General features: G+C 43.2%; 1 protein-coding gene across 5 annotated transcripts in view; it reads left to right on the top strand.

Moving 5' to 3' along the window:
• HERC2 (HECT and RLD domain containing E3 ubiquitin protein ligase 2) overlaps positions 1–22677 on the top strand; it is a 239496-nt gene extending 216819 nt beyond the window's left edge. For all 5 annotated transcript variants that reach the window (XM_059371738.1, XM_059371740.1, XM_059371741.1 and 2 more), the window contains exons 80-93: positions 920–1097; positions 2491–2652; positions 4635–4726; positions 4932–5071; positions 9349–9536; positions 9755–9952; positions 13506–13589; positions 17121–17262; positions 17431–17625; positions 18277–18389; positions 18978–19168; positions 20063–20168; positions 20557–20769; positions 21874–22677. In XM_059371738.1, the coding sequence (XP_059227721.1) occupies positions 920–1097; positions 2491–2652; positions 4635–4726; positions 4932–5071; positions 9349–9536; positions 9755–9952; positions 13506–13589; positions 17121–17262; positions 17431–17625; positions 18277–18389; positions 18978–19168; positions 20063–20168; positions 20557–20769; positions 21874–22146 (2275 nt within the window). In that variant the 3' untranslated portion in view covers positions 22147–22677. The remainder of the gene's footprint in view (positions 1–919; positions 1098–2490; positions 2653–4634; positions 4727–4931; positions 5072–9348; positions 9537–9754; positions 9953–13505; positions 13590–17120; positions 17263–17430; positions 17626–18276; positions 18390–18977; positions 19169–20062; positions 20169–20556; positions 20770–21873) is intronic.
• Positions 22678–25004: the final 2327 nt, after the last annotated feature.

Below are 25004 nucleotides of genomic sequence, written 5' to 3'. Positions count from 1 at the left end.
TGCACAGTTTACAAAAGTGCAGACATTTTATTGGAGAACAGAACTTTTTCAACAAATGGTCTTGAACAATTGGATTACCATATAGCAGCAATGAACTTCTTGTACCACATCCAGATTTAACTCAAAAGGATTGGTAATCATAAATGTAAAACCTAAATCCAAAAACTTCTAGAAGAAAACATGAGAGAAAACCTTTGTGACTTAGGTCAGATAAGGATTTTTAGATAAAACTCCAAAAACATAATCCAGTAAAGAAAAATAGGATAAATTGAATTTCATAAAAATGTAAACTTCAGGCTTTCGAAAGATAGATTGAAAAGACATGCTGCATACAGACTGAGAAAACATTATTTGTAATGATACATCTGGCTAAGGTCTTTCAAAACTCAATAATAAGAAAATAAACAAGTTTGCTATCAGTGTTTGCCCCATTGTAGGCTAGTTAACATTCAAATGATGAAACTCCTTAAATGTTGATTTATAGCAAGGGTGGGCAACTTGTTTTGGTAGAGGAAGTAGTAATAAATATTTTAGGCCAGCCACATGCAGTCTTTGTTGTTTATGCTTCAGTTTTTGTTTTTGTTTTTTAATAGCCCTTTAAAAATATAAAATTCATTCTTGTTAATTGGCCTTTCAAAAACAGGCCATGGGCCAGATTGGCCTGCATTGGGCACTAGTCTCCTGGCTTCTGATTTCGATTGAAAGTCTCTGCTCTCTGGCATTAGGGTAGCTGGTATAAAAGGAGACATTTAGAAAATAATGAAGTTTTGACTTCAGGTCTGAATGATTGTTCTTAATTAACTGATTTGAGAGGTGTACATTAAATAAGTGAACAGTAAACCAAAAGTCTAGTATTTAATACTTTTAAAATATTTAAGAATAAAACTATTACAGTTATCCTTGTTGACCTTATTTGCAGTCCCTGTGACCGCCCTCGAGTCATTGAGTCTCTGAGAGGAATTGAAGTGGTTGATGTTGCTGCTGGTGGAGCCCATAGTGCCTGCGTCACAGCAGCAGGGGACCTCTACACATGGGGCAAAGGCCGGTATGGCCGCCTGGGACACAGCGACAGCGAGGACCAGTTAAAGCCAAAGCTGGTGAGAAGGCACCTTGAAAAGGTGCTCAGAGGTCTAGGGTGGCTCTTCATACCCTCACTGTTGAAGGTGGTGGGGGAGGTAGCTATGCCATTGTGATTTTTAAAAGTCAAAAGTATTTCCTCTTCTAGTTTCTTTTATTTTATTTTATTTTTTTTAAATTTTATTTATTTATTTGACAGAGAGAGAGATCACAAATAGGCAGAGAGACAGACAGAGAGAGAGATGAGGAGAAGCAGGCTCCCTGCTGAGCAGAGAGCCCTATGCGGGACTCGATCCCAGGCCCCTGGGATCATGACCTGAGCCGAAGGTAGAGGCTTAACCCACTGAACCACCCAGGCGCCCCTAGTTTCTTTTAGATTGATGGCCTTACACTCATTATTTACAAGCAGGTTTGTTTGTTTGTTTGTTTTCCATTAAAAAAAAATTTTTTTTTTATAAACATAATATATTTTTATCCCTAGGGGTACAGGTCTGTGAATCGCCCGGTTTATACACTTCACAGCACTCACCAAAGCACATACAAACAGGTTTTGTATTCAGTGAGTCATTTAAACAGGGTAATATTTGAAACACTACCTTTTATTTATACTTTATTATATATATATATAATAATAAATATATAATAGTATTTATTAATATAAATTAGTATTACTTGGCATCTAGCTGAATGCTTTGGCTTCTTTAAGGCCCACTGTATTTTGGGTGAAGCAGTAAGTAAGACTTCTTGGTGTGGTAGGACTGGCTGATTGGGGACACTGATTCCTGCCTCCTATAGTTTAGATTTATTTGGTTCATTCAGATGAAGGTGTTTCTGTCTCATCTTACAAGATTATTAAAATTGTACTTTCTTTGCAAAAAAGGCTTCCCTCCCCGCCCTCCACACAGACAGAAAGAGCATCACAGTACTTTAAAGCCTTTCCTGGGATGCCTGAGTGTCTAAGTGGATTAAGTGACTGCCTCTTGATTTTTGTTCAGGTCATGATCTCAGGGTTGTAAAATTGAGCCCTGCATCAGACTTTGCACTCAGTGGGAAGTCTGCTTAGATTCTCTGTCTCTCCCTCCCCCTCGCCTACTCTCGAGTGGGCATCTGCTCTCTCCGTCTGTCTCTTTCATTCAAATAAGTAAATCTTTTTGTGGGGGGGAGGTTTTACATACTTACTTGACAGAGAACACAGGCAGAGGCAGAGGGAGAAGCAGGCTCCCTGTGGAACAGAGAGCCTGATGTGGGGCTCAATCCCAGGACCCTGACCTGAGCCAAAGGCAGATGCTTAACCGACGGAGCCACCCAGGCAATCATAAATAAATTTTTTAAAAATTAAGAAAAGTAAAATCTTTCCTTAGGTAAACTTCCTTTCTACTACAGTCGGATAACTTTGATTCCTTTTCTCTGAAGGTGGAGGCGCTACAGGGCCACCGCGTGGTTGACGTTGCCTGTGGCAGTGGAGATGCCCAGACCCTCTGCCTCACTGATGATGATACTGTCTGGTCCTGGGGGGACGGGGACTATGGCAAACTTGGCCGAGGAGGCAGTGATGGCTGTAAAGTACCCATGAAGGTATTTGTGTCTGCGCAGTTGAGAGAAAGGCACCATTCCCAAAGATCTTGGGATGGTATCAGGTCTTTCTGGAGCTCTTAGAGCCCCCTGGGCCCTCTCAGGAGCACCAAGTCTCACTGCCCCATCCCCCATTATGTGTCTCTCAGCACATCTTACCTTCTTTGCAGAAAATATAATGGATAATTGGGTAAAAAGTGAGTGAAAGGCCCAAAGGTATTGAGATACCTTAAGTGCTATCTGAAATTTATGTAATTTTGTGAGACCTGTGTTTTTATGTAGTATGTAGACCTGTTTGAGGAAAAGAATAACAAATTCTTCATAGTCTTTTCAATTTACAGAGTTCTATAGCTATGAATATAATAGTGCTTGCTGAAAGGGTTGCATCTGGTTTAGCCAGAGGACATCCTGTGTTAAATGGACATCCTGTGATGGCCTAAGAGAAGAGGCTACAGGCCTGGATTGGGGGTCAGATTGCTTTTCTCCATGTGACCTGCATGATTCTGAGCAATTTCTTAACTTTGTAAGACTGTCTTGCCCTTGTGAATGGGCAGTTGGCAGAGATGAAGTTCATTGATGTGTTTAGATCATGTGCTGACTGCTATGCTGCCTGCAGTGTGTGTGAACACGACCGGGTCATTTAGCTGAGGTGCTTTGCTGTGGATTTGCGAGTGTGTGTGCTGTGAAAGAACAATAGAAACTGTTGCTGCTTGGTGTCCAATCTTGATAGGGATCTGGGACTGTGTGTGTGGAATAGAGACCCTCACTGTGCACTGGCAGCCCTGGGAGGCAGCATTCTACCAGAGGCCCCCTCAGATGGGATGAGAGCCAGGCTAGAGCTGCATAGCTTTTCTTCCCACAGCTGTGCTGCCCCGTACAGTAGCTGTTGGCCACACATGGCTATTTAAGTTTAAATTTAACTCAGTTAAGAGTAGGTAAATTTACAATTCACTTCTTCTTTCACAGTGGCCACATTTCATGTGCTCAGTAACTCCATGTGTCTGGTAGCTTCCATTTGGGCATTGTGGACACAGCACATTAACATCATTGCAGAGAGTGGTTTTGGCTGATGCTGCCTACAGCCAAAGCCTGGTGGAGATGTGCTTGGAGGCACCCCCGTGCCCTGCTGGGCACTGCTGGAAAACTAGAAGCTCAGGGCTTCTTCCTCAGTCTTATCATCTCTTGTTCCTTTTCTCTTGCAGGTATATGGTATTTTAACCATGTTACAGTTTACTTAGGGTTTCCAAATTTATGGGAAAACTGTCTGTTATGGACTTTATTATGCTTAGGAAAGCTTAGACACAGGCTTTGAACCGTCAGGGATTAGGATGTTGGACATTGGGGGGTTGGAGGTCATTAGTGATGTGATTGTGACAGAGATGAGGGTGAGGGGAGAACTAAGAGAATAGATTGTTTTAAGTAAATTTAAAATCAAATATGAGAACCTTAAGTCTGAGAACAGTCACAGATAATAAGAGCATGGCTTGCTGGATGAGAAAGGGTGATGACTAGGTTAGTGAGCCGTAGTGAGACCTCTGGATATTGGCTGTGAAGGGCCTGGAACCTAAGTGTCCAGGGATGGGGGTGAGTTCCAGTACTAGCTGACCAAGGTCATATTTAATTTAATTAACCTAGATAGATGGAGGCCAGAGCTCTGGTCCTCTTGGCCAACCCTCTTCCCCATTGCTTATTGCTCCTTGCCTGTAGGCCTATGGGGTGTGAGAGGGCTGGATGGCAGAGGAGAAGTACAAGGCTTTCTGGAGAATGGAATCACCACACTGCAAAGAGAAATGGAATTGGGAGAGTGGATTTTAGGGGAAAATGATCACAGACCTTGAACTGTGATATGTCCATTTTTAGTGGGTCTTTATTTGACCTGAGTAAGGATTTTCAGAATTCCTTATAAGATTTAGTTCAGTCTCTATGTAGTTGCAGCAGTCAGCAATAACCTTGAGTCAGTCTAATTGAACCTTTTTTCCTTCTAGATTGATTCTCTTACAGGCCTTGGAGTGGTTAAAGTAGAGTGTGGGTCCCAGTTTTCTGTCGCCCTTACCAAATCTGGTGCTGTTTATACTTGGTATGTAAGATTCTGTTTGTTTAATATCACCAAAACTAGTTTACTAATGTGAAGTTATATTAACTGACATCTCATAGATTGAGATGTAACTTCTATCGCAGGCTGTGATTTGTGTCCTGAAGTATGACGCTTAAGCCAAGAGGGTGGGCCAGGTGGTAAATGACAGGGCCTTGGCACTCATAATTCTATATTTCCTTTTGTGCAGGGGCAAAGGTGACTATCACAGGTTGGGCCATGGATCCGATGACCATGTTAGAAGACCACGGCAGGTCCAAGGGTTGCAGGGGAAGAAAGTCATTGCTATTGCCACTGGCTCCCTGCACTGTGTGTGCTGCACTGAGGATGGTAGGTGGGAGGCCCAATGTTGCAACACAGAGGCCTTTGAAATCTAAGAGGTTGCTCAGGAATAATACATTCAGCCGTAACGGGCGGGGAGCAATTATATTATATCTGAGAATTTCTCTGGTGAGCAGGACTCTGGCTCTTGTCATCTTCAGCCCCTGGTATTAACACTTGTGAATATGTTACATTTCATGGCTGTGCAGAAAAGAGCTAACAGAGCACATCTGATACTGCTGTCCTTAGGAAGGGCTGCTTGCAAGGTGGCCCTCAGCTGGCCTCTAAGAACCTGAATTTTGGGGGGACTCCTTCCCTTCCCTAATTGACAAAAGTCCTCGCTGTGCCTAAACAGCATAGTGTGGTCTCTGCTGAAACCTGTTTCCTAGAACCTTCGTATGTGCCAGGCAGAAGTGTCCATGTGACAGCCCTAGTGAAATCTCTGCTCACCAAAATTTCTAATGAGCTTCCTTAGTAGACAGCACTTTACATGTGTTGTCACAGCTCATTGCTAGAGGAATTAAACTTGTCCTGTGTAACTCCATTGGCATTGGATCATTGGAAGCTTGTATCTGGTTTATCTGTACTTTACCCCATGTGCCTTTTCCCTTTGCTGATTTTTCTTCGTGTCCTTTCACTGTGATTGTAGCTGAGTATGACTGTATGCTGAGCCCAGGGAGTTTACCGAGTGAATGAGGAAACCTGAAGGTGGTCTTGAGGACCCCAGCACAATGGCAAAAGGGTCTGTACAGATGGAATTAAGGTTGATCAGCTGACATTACAATATGAAAATTATTTTGGATTATTAGATGGGCTAGTGTAATTACACAGATCCTTCACAGCAGAAAAGGAGGCAGAAGAGTCAGTCAAAGAGATGTGACAGAGAAGAGGCAGGAGAGATTTTTCAAAGTGTGAGAGGGTCTTGATCCTCATTGTTGGCTACAAAGATGGAGGAAAGGGGCCAGGGAATGTGGGTGAGCACTGGAAGCTAGGAACAGGTGACAGCTGACAGCCCATAGGAAGTAAGACCTTGGTCCTCCAAAGAACTTAATTGTCCCAACAGCCTGAATGAACAAGGAAGTGGGTTCTCTCCCTTAGAATGTCCAATAAGGACGCGGCCTGCTGATAGCTTGCTATTAGCCTAGTCAGATTCATGTTGGACTTCTCACCCACAGAACTGAAAGAACCGTTTAAGCGAGTAAGTTGTGGTAATTTGTTATGGTAATGATAGAAAACTAGTGTACCATCTTTCATTAAAACAGCCATTTCCCCATTTTTCCCTTTTAAAGCCTTTGGTGAATTATATGAACATGTACCCTTCAATCGTTTCATTAATGGAGGAGTTTCATATATGAATAAGTAATTGTTATGGTGTATTGTGGACTGACATTGTTCGTTCTTAATCAAGAACTTAGAACACATTTTTTAATTACTTCCTTTTCATTCTTTAAATTTTTGAAGCAAATCACACGCTTAGAGAACAGTTTGTAGTGCAGTACAAAGACCTTTTTTTGATCCATGTGAGAGTTGGGTACTGCCTATCACTATGAACATTTGAGTGTTTACTTCCTACAAACCAGGACACTACTGAACAATCCCAACATTTGGGAAATGTACATTTGGGAAATTCCCACTGGTTGTTACTATACCTGATCTTCATGCCCATTTTTATGATACAACACAAGTTACATTTAGCTGAAACATGTTCATGTCTCTTCTACTCTGAGACAATCTTCAGTTGACCATGAGCATTATTCTTTGACACTTCTTCAGTCTTCCTGATTTTTTGAACTGTGACACCTTTGAAGATTGTAGACTTGTTATATTGTAGAACATCCCTCATGTGAGTTTGTCTGATATTTCCTCAGTAGATTCAGTTTCTCATCTTTGATCTTAATTCATTCTCAGTTCATCGGGTGTTGTGCAATTTCTCTTGGTCCCATTACCAGTGTTGTTAACTTTAATCACTAGATTAAGGTGGTAGCTGCCAGGCTTTTCCACACTGAGTATCCTTTGTAACAAATAAGTATTTGGGATGGTATTTGAAACTATTTAAATATCCCTTTTCTCACTGAATATTTTATTCTCATCAAATGTTCATTTTTTCATTTACATCTTATGTGAGATGCCAGGTTTCCTAATTTATTCAAGGGATATATATAATCTGTTACTGTTACAAATTTTGATGCTCAGATTGGCCCTATTGTGCTAGCTTTATTTGCTGGTGTGTGCCCATCATTCACGGAATACTTCCTTGCTTTCTGACACAATGAGACACAGTATCTTCTTCACTCCCCATGGCCCAAGCCTAGCGTTGGCCATTTCCCCAAGGAGTCGTGGTGTCTTTAGAGGAGAATGGTTTTTAGAAGACAAATCAGGTCGATGGATGGGCTCATTGCTTTTGGGATGTCACTACTCCCAGGCATTCTGAGTGGACAGAGCCAGGGAATACTTAACGTAAATAATATACAAATTTATATCTATGTTATTTTTGTATCTATATATGTATATTGAATACCATACATTCCCACTAAGACCACAGGTTCCAGTTCTGTACCACAGGGTTCATTCTAGTTTTCTTTCTTTCCATCTCTTTTGATGAGAATCTTGGGTTTCTTTATCCCTAATGCAGTGATTCAGTTACTCTGCCTCATGTGACCAGTGTCTGGCCATTGCCTTTGCCCTCTCCCCTGAATGAATCCTCACGTATCTCGGGCTGTGACTGCCCACTCTGGGCCACCCCTACACATGGGGTACTTGTCTCTGCTTAGGCCAATTCCCCACACAGGGACACCTGCTATATGGAAGTTTTTGTCATTAGTGGACTCTGATTCTTTGCATCCATTTGTACCTCTGCAGAGAAGTCCTCTTCTCCTTATCTGTGCTATGATGCCCACCAAGTGGCTTTAGGAGTAAACTGTCCAGCTGTTCAGAATGGGAAGGGGCAGGGCACAAGCACACTGTCCTTGATCATGCAGGCATCACACTATACAGAGTGCTGCTTGTGGCTGCATGGCTCCCTGAGGAATCTTTGGGGATATGGCAACTAACTTCATTTCTATTTTAGTCACCCAGTGATCTGACCCTTAGAACAGTTTTCAGAGCCTGGGTGGCTCAGTGGGTTAAAGCCTCTGCCTTCCGCTCAGGTCATGGTCCCAGGGTCCTGGGATCGAGCCCCACATCGGGCTTTCTGCTCGGCGGCGAGCCTGCTTCCTCCTCTCTCTTTGCCTGCCTCTCTCCCTACTTGTGATCTCTCTGTTTTTAAAAAAGATTTTATTGATTTATTTGATAGACAGAGATCATAAGTAGGGAGAGAGGCAGGCAGAAGAAGAGGAGGAAGCAGGCTCCCCGCCGAGCAGAGAGCCCGATGCGGGGCTCGATCCCAGGACCCTGGGACCATGACCTGAGCGGAAGGCAGAGGCTTTGACCCACTGAGCCACCCAGGCGCCCAAATAAATAAATAAAATCTTAAAAAAAAACCCAAAAAACAAAAACAGTTTTCTGGTGGTATTTCATGGTTGGGATTTAGCATGGTACTCTAAAATATGATTCTCATCAATGATGAATCTCATGTTTATGTTATGAATAACTATAGGAAGAACTATTTTTCCTTTAAAAACAGGGTTGGTTTTTTTTTTTTAAAGATTTTATTTATTTATTTGTCATAGAGAGAGAAGCGAGAGCGAGCACAGGCAGACAGAGTGGCAGGCAGAGGCAGAGGGAGAAGCAGGCTCCCTGCCAGCAAGGAGCCCGATGTGGGACTCGATCCCAGGACGGTGGGATCATGACTTGAGCCGAAGGCAGCCACTTAACCAACTGAGCCACCCCGGCATCCTGGGGGTTGTGTTTTTTTAACCCACTAAGCCACCCAGGCACCACTGGTTGTGTTGTTTTAAAAAACTGATATTTTTTCCTCTCCATTTAACATAAAAAATTAATTTGGGCAATTAAGGTATTATCATCTGTTTTACTATTACTGTTCTGATTAAGAACTGTTGCAGTTATGTGCTTGGTCCTGTGAACAAATGTTATTTTAAGACCAGAATCTTATGCCTCTTAACTAGAAAAGGCACATTGGCCAGCAGGGACTGTCAGGAGTTCTGAGAAGCACTCTACCTCTTTGGGTGTTATGATGAGACATGTAGGTCGCACATGAAGTTGACCTTCAAGACAGGTGATCATCAACACCCCATTGAAGGAAGTATGATTGTGATGGGAAAATGTTGGTGGTTGTGCATTCATTAGTCCCAGTATACAAGTACTTATTCTAAATTCACTTCATTTAGGAGAAGTTTATACATGGGGCGACAATGATGAGGGGCAACTGGGAGATGGAACTACAAATGCCATTCAGAGGCCTCGGTTGGTAGCTGCCCTTCAGGGTAAGAAGGTCAACCGTGTGGCCTGTGGCTCAGCACATACCCTTGCCTGGTCAACCAGCAAGCCTGCCAGCGCTGGGAAACTTCCTGCACAGGTAAGTACGGATTTGGCCAGCTGGGCTAGGAGTGTATAAGTAGTGACAGTTACTATCTGTGTATCGAATTATGCATGTAGGCCACACTTACACTTCATTTTCCATTGTATATTTACAGAGGTGTTTTTGAAAAAAATATTTTCAGAATTCATCTACAAACTATGGCTTATCTGTGCATTTGACACCTAAGTTGACTTAATGCAGCTTCAATGTTTCAGGTTCCCATGGAATACAATCACTTGCAGGAAATCCCCATAATAGCACTGCGGAATCGGCTGCTTCTGCTACATCACATCTCAGAGCTCTTCTGCCCCTGTATCCCCATGTTCGACCTGGAAGGCTCTCTTGATGAAACTGGACTTGGGCCTTCTGTGGGGTTTGACACTCTGCGAGGAATTCTGATATCCCAGGGAAAGGTACTCTTGTAGCAAGCTTTGCTATAGGCAAAACTGGTATTTCAGTTTTAATCCAATGAAAATTCCTGAACTGAGAATATATAGAGTAAAGCTTATTCAGGAGATGTTCATTGAGCACCTACTATACGGCAGGCTCTGTTCTGGGTGCTCAGAATGTATCAGTGAAAAACAGATAAAAATGTCTTCTCTTTTAGAGCTTACATTAAAAATTATTAGTGTGGTGTGGTATTTTCCCACTTGCTTCCCACCTCCCCAAAAGGGTGGGGTAGTTTGCAAAACTAAGCCTTCTTGGCAATGTTCTCTACTTGGCTAGCCTGAGGCATTATAGCAAATCCCTACTGGCAGCAGGAAGGAAAAAGAAGCTAATTTCTTCCCCAGGGAAGTCCAGGAGAGGGTGCTTTGATAGTCTAGATGATTTAGATGAAAGTTCACTACCAGGATGTATAGAGATTCCTTGTCAAAGGATAATTTTTAACAGGCTGTGAATAGAATCATGAAAGAGGGCACATAAAAATCACCAGACAGATTTTGACCCATCGACATCTGTAGTAACTTGAGCTTTTTAGAAATAGGGTGTCTGATTCAGGAGTTAAGTTTCTGGCAAGCAAGTTGACAGGATATCCTAACAGAACCATTGTGTAATAGGGGAAATATTTGTGCCGAAAAAAAAGCACAGAGGTCAGATTTGAGGACTTCTAATTCTGAAGAGTCTATGATTCTGAGACCTATTTTGTAGCCTATTTTGTTATCAAAGATTACAGTTTTTTTTTAAATTTTAATTTAATTTTTTAATTTTTAAAAGACTTTTATTTAATTATTTGACAGAGAGAGAGCACAAGCAAGGGGAACAGCAGACAGAGGGAGAGGGAGAAGAAGGCTCCCCACTGAGCCGGGAGCCTGAGGCAGGACTCAACCCCAGGGCCCCAGGATCATGATCTGAGCCGAAGGCAGACGCTTAACCAACTGAGCCATCCAGGCGCCCCTAATTTTTATTATTTTTTAAAAAATTATTTATTTATTAGAAAGAGAGCCCCCACGCATGCAAGTAGGGGAAGAATCTGCTGGAGAGACTCTCAAGCAGACTCCTTGCTGAGCATGGAGTCCCATGCAGGGCTTGATGCCATGACCCATGAGATCATGACCTGAGCTGAAACCAAGAGTCCGATGCTCAGCTGACTGAGACCCAGGCGTCCCATATTGTTTTTTGTTTATTTGTTTGTTTGTTTGTTGCTTTTTTTAAATAATAAAATCTAGATGTTTTGGAGTCCCATCCGAGCAGATCCTCCCCTTCTCCTCCCAGGATTGGCCTTGTTGGCACTTAGCTGAAGGAGACTGGTACACACATCTTCTTTTCTCTTTTTTTTAAAGATTTTGTTTATTTGTTAGAGAGAGAGTGCCCACAAACAGGGGGAACAGCAGGGAAGGGGAGAAGCAACCTCCCCACTGAGCAGGGAGCCTTATGTGGGACTTGATCCCAGGACCCTGGGATCATGATCTGAGCCACAGGCAGACACTTAACCGACTGGGCCACAAAGGCATCTCCACACATTTTATTTTAATGGATAGCTTAGAGGCAGGTGGACATTAATAAGGATTGTGGTAATGGTAACATCTCTCCGATGGTGGGAAACAAGAAAAAGTTGTGTGTGGGTAACATTGATACAAACATTGATACGAAACTTCAACCAGTTTTTAATAATAAAAAGTAGGAAATTTGATCCCTTTTACCATTTTTTTTAATCTGTCAGAGTAGAGGTGAGAATAGGCAGCAAGGGGAAAAAAGCCTTCCCACATAGGGAGAAAACCAAGTGAGAGGCAGGATGTGTTCCACACGGACTGCATGAGTGTTCTGGAGGCTGTGAGCACGGCTGGGACAGCAGGAATGCTGAGGGAGTCCAGCAGGCACCCTCAGGGTGGGTGTGGATGTGTAATAGGCCTCTGTTCTGGTCCTGGGTAGGAAAGGATCATACCTGTTGGAAAATTGGACTGTATGTTGCTTGTGACCATGGAGGGTTATTACCAGGATGCAATTCAGAGCACAGAAGTGAGAGAACACCACAGGAGAGCCAGCTGGGTGAGACCATTCAGAGAAAAAAAAATGTTCCTGTGGAGGAAGAACTGGCCTTGGTTCTGGGCAATTAGTAAAACAGAAGTTAGGCAGAGGAGAGGGCAAAAGTAGCTGGTAGGTGTTATATAAGGGTGCGTGGTGATGGATGCACATCTTTGAGACCCTGTGTGCTGTGGTAGGTTCGCCTCTATGGGCTGGTTGTCTCTCTGACACCTTCACTTGATCTTCTCTGCTTCTGAGGTCACCTCCTTGGGCTGCTTAGGGCTCTTGCCCGTCCTGCTTTCAGAGGCTGGAGTTCTGACCTGGGAGAGGGACTAGATACTGTTACAGGTACCTTGGACTTCCCTGGCCATGTTGTATTTGGACAAGAGCAGGGTTATCCATTTGGCAGAGATCTGGGACTCCCACTGATCCTACCTTCTTTGAGTCTCTTGAGTCTCCTTCCCTATTTCTGTCCTCACTGCTGCTGCCTATGCCCTAGTCCATATGAGCATGGCGGGCCTGCCTCTACCTGGGTGATATTGGGCCCCATTCTCTTTTTTTGCTGTTTTGCCCTGGGTATTCCAGGTTTCTTTCAGTATATGGTAACTATATGTTCCCTCCTTCATTGGTCTCCCCACCCCCACCCCAAGCCTATCCTGACCTGTAGGACCCCCTGGCCGTGCTGCTCTTTAGTGTTTTTGTCAGGACAATGACAGTGGGGCATAGTGTTTAATGTCAGTCCTGCCATGTGGACTTGTGGTTTGTCTGGAAGCCCTTGGTTTTCTAGTCGATCCTCTGGGCTTGGCCTGAGTCCCAAGTCAGAGCAGACATCTGGACCTCCACCAGAGTGTGGTGGGCTCCTCTTGCCTCTAAATAGGGGACATGTAGCACTGGTGGGACTCTGCATAGATTTGTGGATGGGTTCCAGGCTGTGCCCCCCACACCACCTCACGATTCAGAAAAGAGCATTTGTAGTTACTGTTTTTAAGAAAATTTGACTTTTTGGAATATTACTTAGCCATCAGAAAGGATGAATACCTACCATTTGCATCGACATGGATGGAACTGGAGGGTTTTATGCTAAGTGAAATAAGTCAAGCAGAGAAAGACGATTATCATATGGTTTCACTCATATGTGGAACATAAGAAGTAGCACAAAGGACCATAGGGGAAGGGAGGGAAAACTGAAGCAGGACATCAAAGAGGGAGTCAAACCATGAGAGACTCTGGATTCTGGGAACAAACTGAGGGTTGTAGAAAGGGGGGTGTGGGGATGGGGTAACAAGGTGATGGGTGTTAAGGATAGCACATGTTGTGATGAGCCCTGGGTGTTACATGCAACTAATGAATTGTTGAACTACATCAAAATCTAATGTTGGCTAATTGAGCTTAATAAAAATAAAAAAAGAAAATTTGACTTAGGAAAGGATATTTAAAACAAACCTATGGGTAATAATATTTCCTATAGCAGATTCTAAATTTTGTCCATCTGTCATGTTTTAGGAGGCAGCTTTCCGAAAAGTAGTACAAGCAACTATGGTGCGAGATCGCCAGCATGGTCCTGTGGTAGAATTGAACCGGATTCAGGTAACAAGTGAAAACTGTTCTTAGTCTAACTAACAATTCTTAGATAGGTTGGTTTTGTCGTTGGGAATCATGGCCCCCCACAGCTTGGGATGAGAGCAGACTTTCTCATGTGCCCTTGCTGTAGAGAGCAAGGTGCTACCTATCTGTGATATTCTGTGGTGCTAAGGCTTCCAGTGGGAATGTAAATTGTTTTCTTTGTAACAGAAGTCAGAAAGATTTATTTCAGATAATCCAAAAGGATGGATACAGATAAGCAAAGAGAGAGAAGTAAAAATGACCGTATTTCTACCAAATAGTAGTAACTACTGCTGACATTTGGAGATGTGTTTGTATGTTTGTCATAATTGAAACTGGATTCGTCTCTTTTGTAACTTGCCCCTTTTTCCTCTTATAACGTTGTAAGCACCTCTCCTTGCCCTACAGTGAGACTGTGGGATTATTTTCGCTGACCACCTACCCCATGTTCTCTTAGTTTCCTCTGTCAGATTTCTCTGCAGGGTGCTGGAAGGCTGTGCCCACTTTTCTGGGATATAGCGGGGCTTCTCAGCACCGTCCCAACTACAGATGTGTCTTCAGTTGCCTTCCTTGTATTAGGTTCTGAAAAGCAGGGCCAGTCAGAGGCACTCCATATATCAAATTGTATGTGGGGACAATTCCTATTCCCACCAGCCTCACACCCTTTCTGGCTCTGATACCTATCTTTGCCTATTTAATAGACCAGAATCACTAATACTGTTCTGTAGTAATCAGAGAAATGAAAAGTAAGCCATCTCTGACTTAAACCTGCTGTGTATCTACACTTAGCAGTTTAAAAAATTAACTAAAACAGAACTTCACCACTGAATATGATGTTGTGTATACTTGACATTTAACATGCAAATGAAATAGCCCCACCTCTTGGAACAGAAACAGAGAGTTACTAAGAACAAATTCTTTGTTCCTTTATATTAACACATGATTTTTACCCTGATGTTGGTTGCATGACTAGACATTTCTCTAGAGTTGCTCTTGGGGGCATTTTTGAATTAAGACACAAACTCTGGTCATTTGTTGGAGAACACATGTGACCACACTGATGGAAGTAGTCCCTTCACTGACGTCAGACTCTTTGATGCTAAGCTGGAAGTCAGTCAGCCCACTCTACAAACAAATGGGCTGTTTAATTAGGTTTATAAAAAAAGTTTTTATTTTCTCACCTTGAGGATCATTTTGGTTTGTTCTATGTTATTAGGTCTTAAACACTGAAGTTTATAAGTGAGGAAAGTTCAACTAACACAGATGGTTGGGCATTCCTAGATCATATGCCTGCCCCAGCCACACACAGAGATGCCTAGCCAGGGACAGCAGCCTGATATGGGTATTCAGATCTCGGGCTTTTGGCATCATTGAGCCTTGGTGATGTGGAACCTATGTTAAACATGCCTTTTCCGTCTTTCTCTTATGTTGATTTTGCATTCTTCATTTTCTGTCTTTCTCTTATGTTGATTTTGCATTCTTCTTCATTCTTCACCTCTTTCCTTCTTGCCTTTATGTTCCAGCATTTGTGTCAAAAATGTTCAGTACATGTTTGAAAAAATAGAATGGGTAAAGGACAAATTCATATTAGCATTTTTAAAATGCACATAAACAGCATTCAATGCAGTATACCATGGGTGCTCTAGTATACCTTGGGGCCCTCTGGTATGAGAGTTAGGTCCTTTGCAGTTCAGATTTCATACTTCCTCCTGAAGCTAGAAAGATCCTCCACAAAAATAGAATTGTTTTTTTAATCAAAAATAGAATGGAGGATGATAATGGGATGTATTCCATGAATCCAAGTTGAGCTCAAGATACCAGTTGATCCAGAAAGGTGGTGTCAGCTGTCCTGTAGCCACAGATTGCTACTGGCATCCACCTTCTCCCATGGGAATGCCATTGTAGATATTCTCATACTGTCTGTGCAGAGTATTCTAGAGACAGTAAAACATAGGCATGTTCCTGGAGGGTTTTGTTTGAATATGATTTAGTTTTATAACAGAATCTGAATATCACTGTACATAAAAATTTTTTATTTAAAATTTATTGCAGAATTAATGAGCATGCTCATTTCTGAAAATTTGGAAAATTCAGATTAAAGGCAATTAAAATGACTTCTATTCCTATTGTCCAGAAGTAGCCACAGGTACACAGGTGCCTGCTTGTCCTTGCAGAGTCATAGCTGTGTTCTCATAGCCATTTCCCTCAGAGGAGCCAAGAGCATCAGTTTAATTGGTATTGTAAATGGAGATGATGTGACATTCAGAGTAGGAAGATGGGTCTGCATCTTGTTTCTCATGGATGGACACATCCATCTTCCTTTCTGTAGCTCAGTTTCCTCCAGGGATTTTGAAGGACTGCTGTGAGGTTTAAATGAAATCACATTTGTGAACATACAGTCAAATATGTTGCACATTTCATTCCATAGGAAGCTAATTCATTATTGTCATTATTCATAAGTCTTGTTTATGATTATTTGTGTGTGAGTATTTGCTATTTAAACTCAGCCTAGAACTTACTTAAGAAGTTAAGGATTGTGAGAGTTTAGCTGGACGAGGTAACAGAAAAGTGCATTTTCATGAACATTTTTTCTTAACTTTCCATTTTGCCATTATTTTAGACTGAGTTTCTAAAGTGATTCTGAAGCACTGTGTAGCCTACAAAACTGCAGGGTTACTGAGCCCCTACTAGGTGAGGGCCTTGAGAGCTCTTGGTCTAATCTGTTTGAAAATCTTAGCCTAGGGTGAGAAATACAGGTAGAAAAAGTGATTGTAGTTGGGGGGGTGGTGCATTGACCCCCAAGGGTTGGAGTAGGATACATGCAGATGAGTAAGGGAGGGGAGGAAGATTCTGTTTTGGATGACATGGTGCCTCCAGGTTTGGTCTCAGCCATTTGGTTTGAAGCTCAGAGTCCTGATAGTCTTCTAAGGAGGGCTGCTTTTGGGGTTGCTGGCATCCTATTCATGGAGGCCGAGGCAGTGTGGTAAAGTGGTTGGCCGTGGTTAAAGTTATGAAGTGTGAGGGTGAATCATATTATAGTTACTGATCACATGGGCTGCACCCATGTGAATGGCCAACCGAGGTCTATATTTTCTCGAGGGAATGTTCACTTAGATACCACCAGTTGTGAGGGGTGCTATGCTGTGGCAACATGCTGCATGCATTTGGTGAGCTGGGGCCGTGTCTTCCATCGTGATAGCACAGCTTCCATTAGCACAGCTGTCCAGCGAGCACCTTGTTTGTGAGGCCTGAGGACACAAACCCTCTGAGAACCTCAAAGATTGGTTTCACACTCCTTTCCCCTCACTGTGGGCTCCACTCATGACAGCTCTTTAGGTCCAGCAGCAGAATGCTGGCTGGACTTCTACCCTGGTGACCAGGGTAACAAGATGGGGGAGAGGCTGTAGGGCTCGTTGTTGCCACAGATGTCCCAGGGCTGGTTAGCTGTGGAAGATAGTAGCTGTGTGCTTTCTGCTGCTGTGGCTGTTTCATATTTATTTCTTTTCTCCTCTCCAGGTCAAACGTTCAAGGAGTAAAGGCGGCCTAGCAGGCCCTGATGGGACCAAGTCTGTCTTTGGGCAGATGTGTGCTAAGATGAGCTCATTTAGCCCCGACAGCCTCCTCCTCCCCCACCGTGTCTGGAAAGTCAAATTTGTGGGTGAGAACTTGCATGCACTAGCAGGCCTGTGGTCCTGAGGATTGGCAGTCTGAGCACAGACAGTAGTGCAGTGGGCATTATTACAGGGGAGCTGAGAAGTTCATCTGGCTGCACCCTGCAGGGCTATGCTGCTGTGACTAAGTGTTGCTGACTCTCTTTTCCCTCAAGGTGAATCTGTGGATGACTGTGGTGGTGGCTACAGTGAGTCCATAGCTGAGATCTGTGAAGAACTGCAGAATGGACTCACCCCACTTCTGATCGTGACGCCCAATGGGAGAGATGAGTCAGGGGCCAACCGCGACTGCTACCTGTTCAGCCCCGCTGCCAGGGCGCCCGTACACACCAACATGTTCCGCTTTCTGGGTGAGCCTTCTTGCACGGGCATGGTGCCTCAATTATGTGGCTTTGTGTGCCCCAGTTACTTAATGTCTGTTCTGTCTTGGGAATGACAAATATTTTGAGTATTTGGTTTTAACTTTTTCACTGTGCAGGTGCAGGGACATGTAGAGCCAACCATCAGTGAGTGGCTAGGTGCAAAGGGTCAGAAAATGTCTGGCGCATCAAGGATCTGAAATACCATGTTTCTGCAGCTTAAATGTGTCTGAAACTTGGGGTCAGATCTGAAGGGTTTTGGTAGTTGGTCATTCCCTCCCTCCTGTTCCATTAAATATATATGCTGAGTCCTCCTATTGTTGCCTGTTCCTCTCCAGGTACGGCGCCTACCTTCCTTGAGAAACTCCATCTGTTTTAAAGGAATGGAGATTGGCCTCTGTGTGGCTTATACTTATTGGTACAAATAGAAGAGTTAGAAACTAGGCCCGTAGGAACAAAAGGAAACAATGAATTTAGAACAGGACAAAATGTATTAAGGATGGACCTGTCTCCATGAATTTGGGTAACATTGGTTTAGAAGGCACTGAGGCCCAGTGTGGAGCTATTCTGTGGTGTTAATTGAACTATATGTTTTATCATTAATTTCAAGTATCTCCTGTTACTTGTGCCTTGACTGAGCAGGTGTGTTACTGGGCATCGCTATCCGGACTGGGAGTCCCCTGAGCCTCAACCTGGCTGAGCCTGTCTGGAAGCAACTGGCTGGGATGAGCCTCACCATTGCAGACCTCAGTGAGGTAACCACCAGGAATGTGGGGATGGGGAAATGTGACACCTAGTGTACTTGGTACAGAGTGCAAGGGGCACCCCTGGCTACAGACTGCTTTCTAGTAGCAAAGAAGGTCTGTGGATGTTAGGCCAGTTTGCCTCTGGAACTTGATAGACCATCTGTTTGGTGGTGCTTTTGCAACTTGAAATCTTGTCAGATAAGAAAATTCACCCAATTTTCCTGTGGAAGATCAGAGCTTGTGAATGGCTGGGTGGTGGCTTTGGCTTTCAGGTGGGGAAGCATGACTGGCTGACCACAGCCAGCATCTTCCCTGTGGCCATACTTCCCTTGGTACTACGACTATAGGGTGGGGATCTGTCTCCAACCAGTGGCTGTTGGTTAATTTTAAGGACTTCCTTGAATTACAAGCTCTTTTCCTTAGCTCCCTGTGTGAAGTGCTTTCTCACTGCTGGTCTCTTATTTTCTGGCATTTATAATGCATCAGCAGCCTTGAGGTATACCCAGTGCAGACTGAGGCGCCGTCATGGCTGAACTACAGTCAGAAGTGGGGTAACATGTGGGCTTAACATGTGGGCTCCCTTTTTTCCCTCGAAAGGTTGATAAAGATTTTATCCCTGGGCTCATGTACATCCGTGACAATGAAGCCACCTCAGAGGAGTTTGAGGCAATGAGCCTGCCCTTCACTGTGCCAAGTGCAAGTGGCCAGGACATCCAGCTGAGCTCTAAGTATACACACATCACCCTGGACAACCGTGCAGAGTATGTCCGGCTGGCAATAAACTACAGGTGGGGTCATCTGCCTTCTACTGTTTTGGTTCAGTAAATAGCAAAAATAGGAAATAGTTTGCTTGGATGGCTGCATTTTTCAGAAATCCCATACAGTAAAATGTTAGTAGACTTGGTTCTAACAACTACTCATCTATAGTTATCAAAGCTTATTTTATAATCCAAATCAGAGTATTCATTATTTTTGTCTGAGATTCCTGGCTCTGACTAGAAAACCAAGGTGGCTAGAATTGTGCTGTTTTGGGAGCTCTCCAGGCAGAACTCAGAGGACCTGTGGGTACCCTCCTGTAGATGCCCCTCTGTGAGCTCTCCTGGGCAGCATTGTGTCAGGGCTGGTCCCACCCCTGCCTGGCCTTCAGCAAAGCCACCCATCTAGCTTCTGCTGCTCCTTGCTCCTTCCACCTGGCATTACAAGTCCACACAGTCTTTGTTCTCCAGAAGCACCTGGCCAGGTACTTGGTAAGATTGCACATTGGCTGGGCTTTGCCTGCTGAGTTCTGGTTGTGGGTAGTCCCGGCAAGTGTGCTATGCTGTCCCTTTGTATTCATTTCTGCCTTATGCCCTAACTCACCAGTCATGAAGGCCCTGAGCACAGTATTTGCTTTCAGAGGGATCTTACTGTGGGTGCTGTGGAGCCTGGTTTTCTGGTGCACATCTAATTCTGGCTCCTTCCTGGGTATGCAATAAGTATTAAGAATTGTGTCTTGGAAGCTCTAGGTAGTTTTTAAGATTATCCTCTATGTGCCAGTGTAGGTGAACTCAGTCTATGAGAAGCTCTGTGATGCTATTTTTATGAGCTACATGCCTTGGTCATCTGTGGGGTAAGGCTTGTTATGAGCAGGACAAGACCTACATTACCAAAGATAGAAATGCAAAGTGAGTTTTTTCTTTCAGACTCCATGAATTTGATGAGCAGGTGGCTGCTGTTCGGGAGGGAATGGCCCGAGTCGTGCCTGTCCCCCTTCTTTCTCTGTTCACTGGATATGAATTGGAGACGATGGTATGCCCCTGAAAGCTGCTGCCCTACACCTGCCTTTTCATATCGAGCCACTAAATCAGTGCCGCTAGTTAATTTCTCAGTTAAATCTTGCACTTAATTTACATCTGAAATATGCTTATGCCTGGTAGATGAGGTGAAAACATGTTTGAAAAATGGGTGTTCCCGGCCTATGTCCTTCCTTTCCTTGCAGCTCCCATCCCACACCAGGGTGGAGCACAGGGTCAAGTACACATCCACCCGAACACATGGGACCCAACCCCCCAACTGTCCACTCTGGCTCTCACGTACATCCTGCCTGAAACAAGCCTTGGTAGGAAGAGGGATTGACTCTATACTGAAGCGAAAAGTCAGAAGTGTCAGCCAGCCCTGACGGTATGTCCTTCTGCAGGTATGTGGCAGCCCAGATATCCCTCTGCATCTCCTAAAGTCAGTGGCTACCTACAAAGGAATCGAGCCTTCTGCATCCCTGATCCAGTGGTTCTGGGAGGTGATGGAGTCCTTCTCCAACACAGAGCGCTCCCTCTTCCTTCGCTTTGTGTGGGGTCGGACAAGACTGCCCAGGACCATCGCCGACTTCCGGGGCAGAGACTTCGTCATCCAGGTGTGATTCCTGTATATCTTGTGGTGTCAGCTGTAGGGTTATGCTCCTTGCACATGATCCTACAGCTCATTAGAAAATGGGACTCTTGTGTTAACGTGGTTTTTTCCTTCTTCCTGGAAATAATAAAAAGCACACGCCACAACTTCTTTGATTTGATTGCTCAAAATTTCATGACTATAGATTTTAAATCTTACTTTCTACTTCTGGAAAATTTATCTGGCCACCACCGGAAGATAGTGCTATTATGTCAGCATATTTGAGATTTTGAGCACACATGTCTTTTAAAACATATATTTGATTCTTTGGTTGAATTAAGTAATGTTGCGTATTGGGAAAAATAAAGAGCACCCATCAGATTGAGAACAAGAGTTTTGCTTTGAGTTCTAACTCTGTGGTCCAATGGTCAGAAACAGGCTTTGTTTATCTGCTGAGTCATGGGGTAAAGTGATGTAATCCCCCCTCCCTCCTCTATCCTGAGGCAACAAGTGTGATTTTCCATGTAGCAATACCATGGGGATGGGGGACTTCCCGGAGGGGCAGATTAGGGTGGAGCATCCTTTCTTCCTCCATATTTGAAAGGATTTGGGGATGGGCTCCTTCCTGAGCACAGCCTGACTCCAGTCTCTGACTGGGGTTGCAATAGAAGTCATGTGCCAGAGAGATCTTTGAGACCAACATGTAGTTTTTCTCTCCAAAAGTAGGTAATTTCTGGGTCCAGAATTCTTGCTGGCTTTATAGTGTTTTATCTGTAGAAGTCAAAAGGGGCTAATGGGTTTAAGGAGAATTCCCCATGTGGGTGCGTGCTGAGCCTGTGTCTTCTGCCTGCCTTGTGCCAGACCCTGTTCTCAGCACTGATTTGTCAAAAGTAATTGCCACAGTAACCAATTACTATTCTTAACTATAAGTCCTAGGAATTACTGAGTTGCTCCTTTTAATTTCTAAAATGGGCTAGAGTATTTGTTTTCTGATACTTCATTATTCTTAACCAAAAATATTATGATTTTTGTGAGAGTAAGGAGTCTAATGAACATAATAAAATAGATTAACAGTTCTACCTGTCCTTGTACATAGTCTCTGATTATTTAACATCTTTTTCATCAACAGGTATTGGATAAATACAACCCTCCTGACCACTTCCTTCCTGAGTCCTACACCTGCTTCTTTTTGCTGAAGTTGCCTAGATATTCCTGTAAGCAGGTGCTGGAGGAGAAATTAAAATATGCCATCCACTTTTGCAAATCGATAGACACAGATGATTATGCTCGCATAGCCCTTACAGGAGAGCCAGCTGCCGATGACAGCAGTGACGACTCAGAGAATGAGGATGTGGATTCATTTGCTTCAGACTCTACACAGGATTATTTAACAGGACACTGAGATGGAGAAATGCCATTCATCACAAGCCACCAGGAGACTAAGCAAGGAGGCAGGGTGCTGCAGACTAGAGTACAGGAGGTAGTGTGTTTGATGAGAAATATTAGGTCTCTAAAATGCATGGGGGTGGGCAGGGTGACTGATCACTCATGATTGAACAATGAATGGAATAATGATTGGGAAATCAGCCTTGCACATGGGGGGACTATGTGGACACTAACATTTATTTTTGAGACTTAAAAGGGTCTTACCTATAATGCTGCATTACATGTAGGACTTCTGTGTTTACTACAATGTGTAAATGTTTATATAAATACTGAATTGCAGCATCCCCAAAATGAATAAAAAGCCTTTTTACTTGTGGGTGCAATAGATTGTTTTTATTTCTTTTTTCTTCAAGTGTTGTGCATTGTCTTGATTGTACATTGGAAATCCTGTGTAATGATTAAATCATATTATAAATATTTCAATTAATATTACCCTGAATTTGTTTATTAAAAGTTTTTTGAACATTAAATGATCAGTATTACTTAATGCATCTAGAGGTTATTTAAACCAAAACCAAAACAAAAGTTGATCTCCCTCTTCTCCCCAGGTGCACATTTTAGCATATGCAGTATGTAACTTGAATTGAGGCCTTTCTGTGAGCAATATCTATCATAGAAAGTATACTATATATAATGTTTGTGTCCTGTATATCTCTAAATTTTAATTCCCCATAAATAAAACATCTGTCATAAAATTGTAAGCTGAGTCTTATCTGGTTAGACTAGCACTGGTGGATGTGCTACATCCAAAAAATAGTTTTGGATAGAGCATTAGTTAAAGCCATTCCAATCTAGTTTATGCATTTTTATTAAAAAAAAAAAAATCCATTCCAGTGACAAAGGAGGAATGGGTAAAAGAATGGGAACATTCCAAAGGGAGTGGCTGGTGTTGGGATCTGAAGACCAGGAGCCTTCAGGATCTGTTCCCCTGTCCTCCACTCCTGCCTGTCCTGGTTCCCATCCCATTGGTCTGGGGCCAGGGGGTGTGTTTCTGGTCCAGTTGGCCATGGGATAGGATTTGAGAGCTGCATGTTCTAGAATTGTGTGAATGGCAAGTTCTCTGCAAAGGGAAAGACTGGGAATAGGATAGGAAAGTTGGCCAACAGGCCTGGTATGCTCAAACTTGAGGTAAACTGGATGAAGGCAAAAGATGTTTATGTTGAGGGGTTATTTCTTTATTCAGGGACACAATGTTTTGCATTAGAAAATCCAAAGAAAAAGTTTCTGGGAATTTATCTATGACCAAATTTGTGAATGCCCAGGTTAATCTTTTTTTTACCTTGGCTCAAAATCTCTATAATCTGAGGCGTTTTTCAAATCACCAACCTTTTTGTTATCAGTCACCCTTTTTTTTTTTTTTTTAAAGATTTTATTTATTTATTTGAGAGAGAGACAGTGAGAGAGAACATGAGCGAGGAGAAGGTCAGAGGGAGAAGCAGACTCCCCATGGAGCTGGGAGCCCGATGTGGGACTAGATCCCGGGACTCCAGGATCACGACCTGAGCCGAAGGCAGTCGTCCAACCAACTGAGCCACCCAGGCGCCCCTATCAGTCACCTTTTGCTCCATAACAAACTACTCCTAAATTTGGTGGCATGCAAGATGCAACATTTCTTTTTCACATATCTGGATTGGCTAGTTTTGGCTGAATGGCTTTAGACAGTGGGATGGGCCAGGCTCTTCTTCACATGCTCTTCTGACTACCCAAGGCAAGAGAACAGTTGAAAACAGGCAAGGCCTATGCTCATAACTGAACTGTCCCTCAATCCACATTCTGTGGGCCAACCCCCAAACATGTGGACTGACAAATATCTTTTGCCTCTAGAATAGCTGCTCTGAAAGTCTTGTTCAAGGACCCCTCCATTTCCCTTTCATGGTGTCCCATGAGGTCCTCCTCTTTCCAACTATATTTCTGCAGGAAACAACATTTTTTTTCATACCCCGCAACCTAAACTGTATTGCAATATATGGATGGCAGAAACAGAAAAGAGATTCCAACTATCTTTTCATAAGCCAATAGTAAAAAGATTAATAAACATTTTAATGCTACTTCTCAGAAAATCACTAATGTTTTTAATTTTGGAATACAATTTTTCAGAATAGTATTCATGTTAATAAATAATGGGTTTGTTGGGACACTTGGGTGGTGCAGTTGGTTAGGCATCTGACTCTCAGTTCCACTCGGGTTGTGGGATCAAGCCCCACATTGGGCTCGACCCTCAGCATGGAGTCTGTTTGGGATTCTCTTTCCATCTGCCCTTCCCACTTGTACTCACTCGCTCTTTTTCTCACTCTCTCAGATCTCAAAAGAAAAATAAGTAATGGGCTTATTTTATTTAAAAATGAATGAATATATTTTTTAAAGATTTTATTTATTTATTTGACAGATAGAGATTACAAGTAGGCAGAGAGTCAGGCAGAGAGAGAGAGAGAGAGAGGAAACAGGCTCCCTGCCAAGCAGAGAGCCTGATGCGGGGCTTGATCCCAGGACCCTGGGATCATGACCCGAGCCGAAGGCAGAGGCTTTAACCCGCTGTGCCACCCAGGAGCCCCAAAAATGAATGAATATTTTAAAACATTTTAATTTTAATTTCAAATATGGTAATTATTGATAGATAGAACCTAGATAAAAATTACTGAATGAAAAAGCGTTCTGAGTCAAACTGCTGCAGAGGAGGGAACTGCAAAGTCATTACTGGAAGTGTGGTCCAGGGAAATGCAAACAGCTTGGACAGCCATGCCTTCCACCTACCAGGCTTTGTCTCTGTTGTGTTTACATTGTTCAGAAGCAATTACCTGGGACCTACTTGTTAGG

This window comes from Mustela nigripes, chromosome 13, assembly GCF_022355385.1.
Source record: "Mustela nigripes isolate SB6536 chromosome 13, MUSNIG.SB6536, whole genome shotgun sequence".
NCBI lineage: Eukaryota > Metazoa > Chordata > Mammalia > Carnivora > Mustelidae > Mustela > Mustela nigripes.
This window is presented reverse-complemented; position numbering and strand designations above follow the sequence as displayed.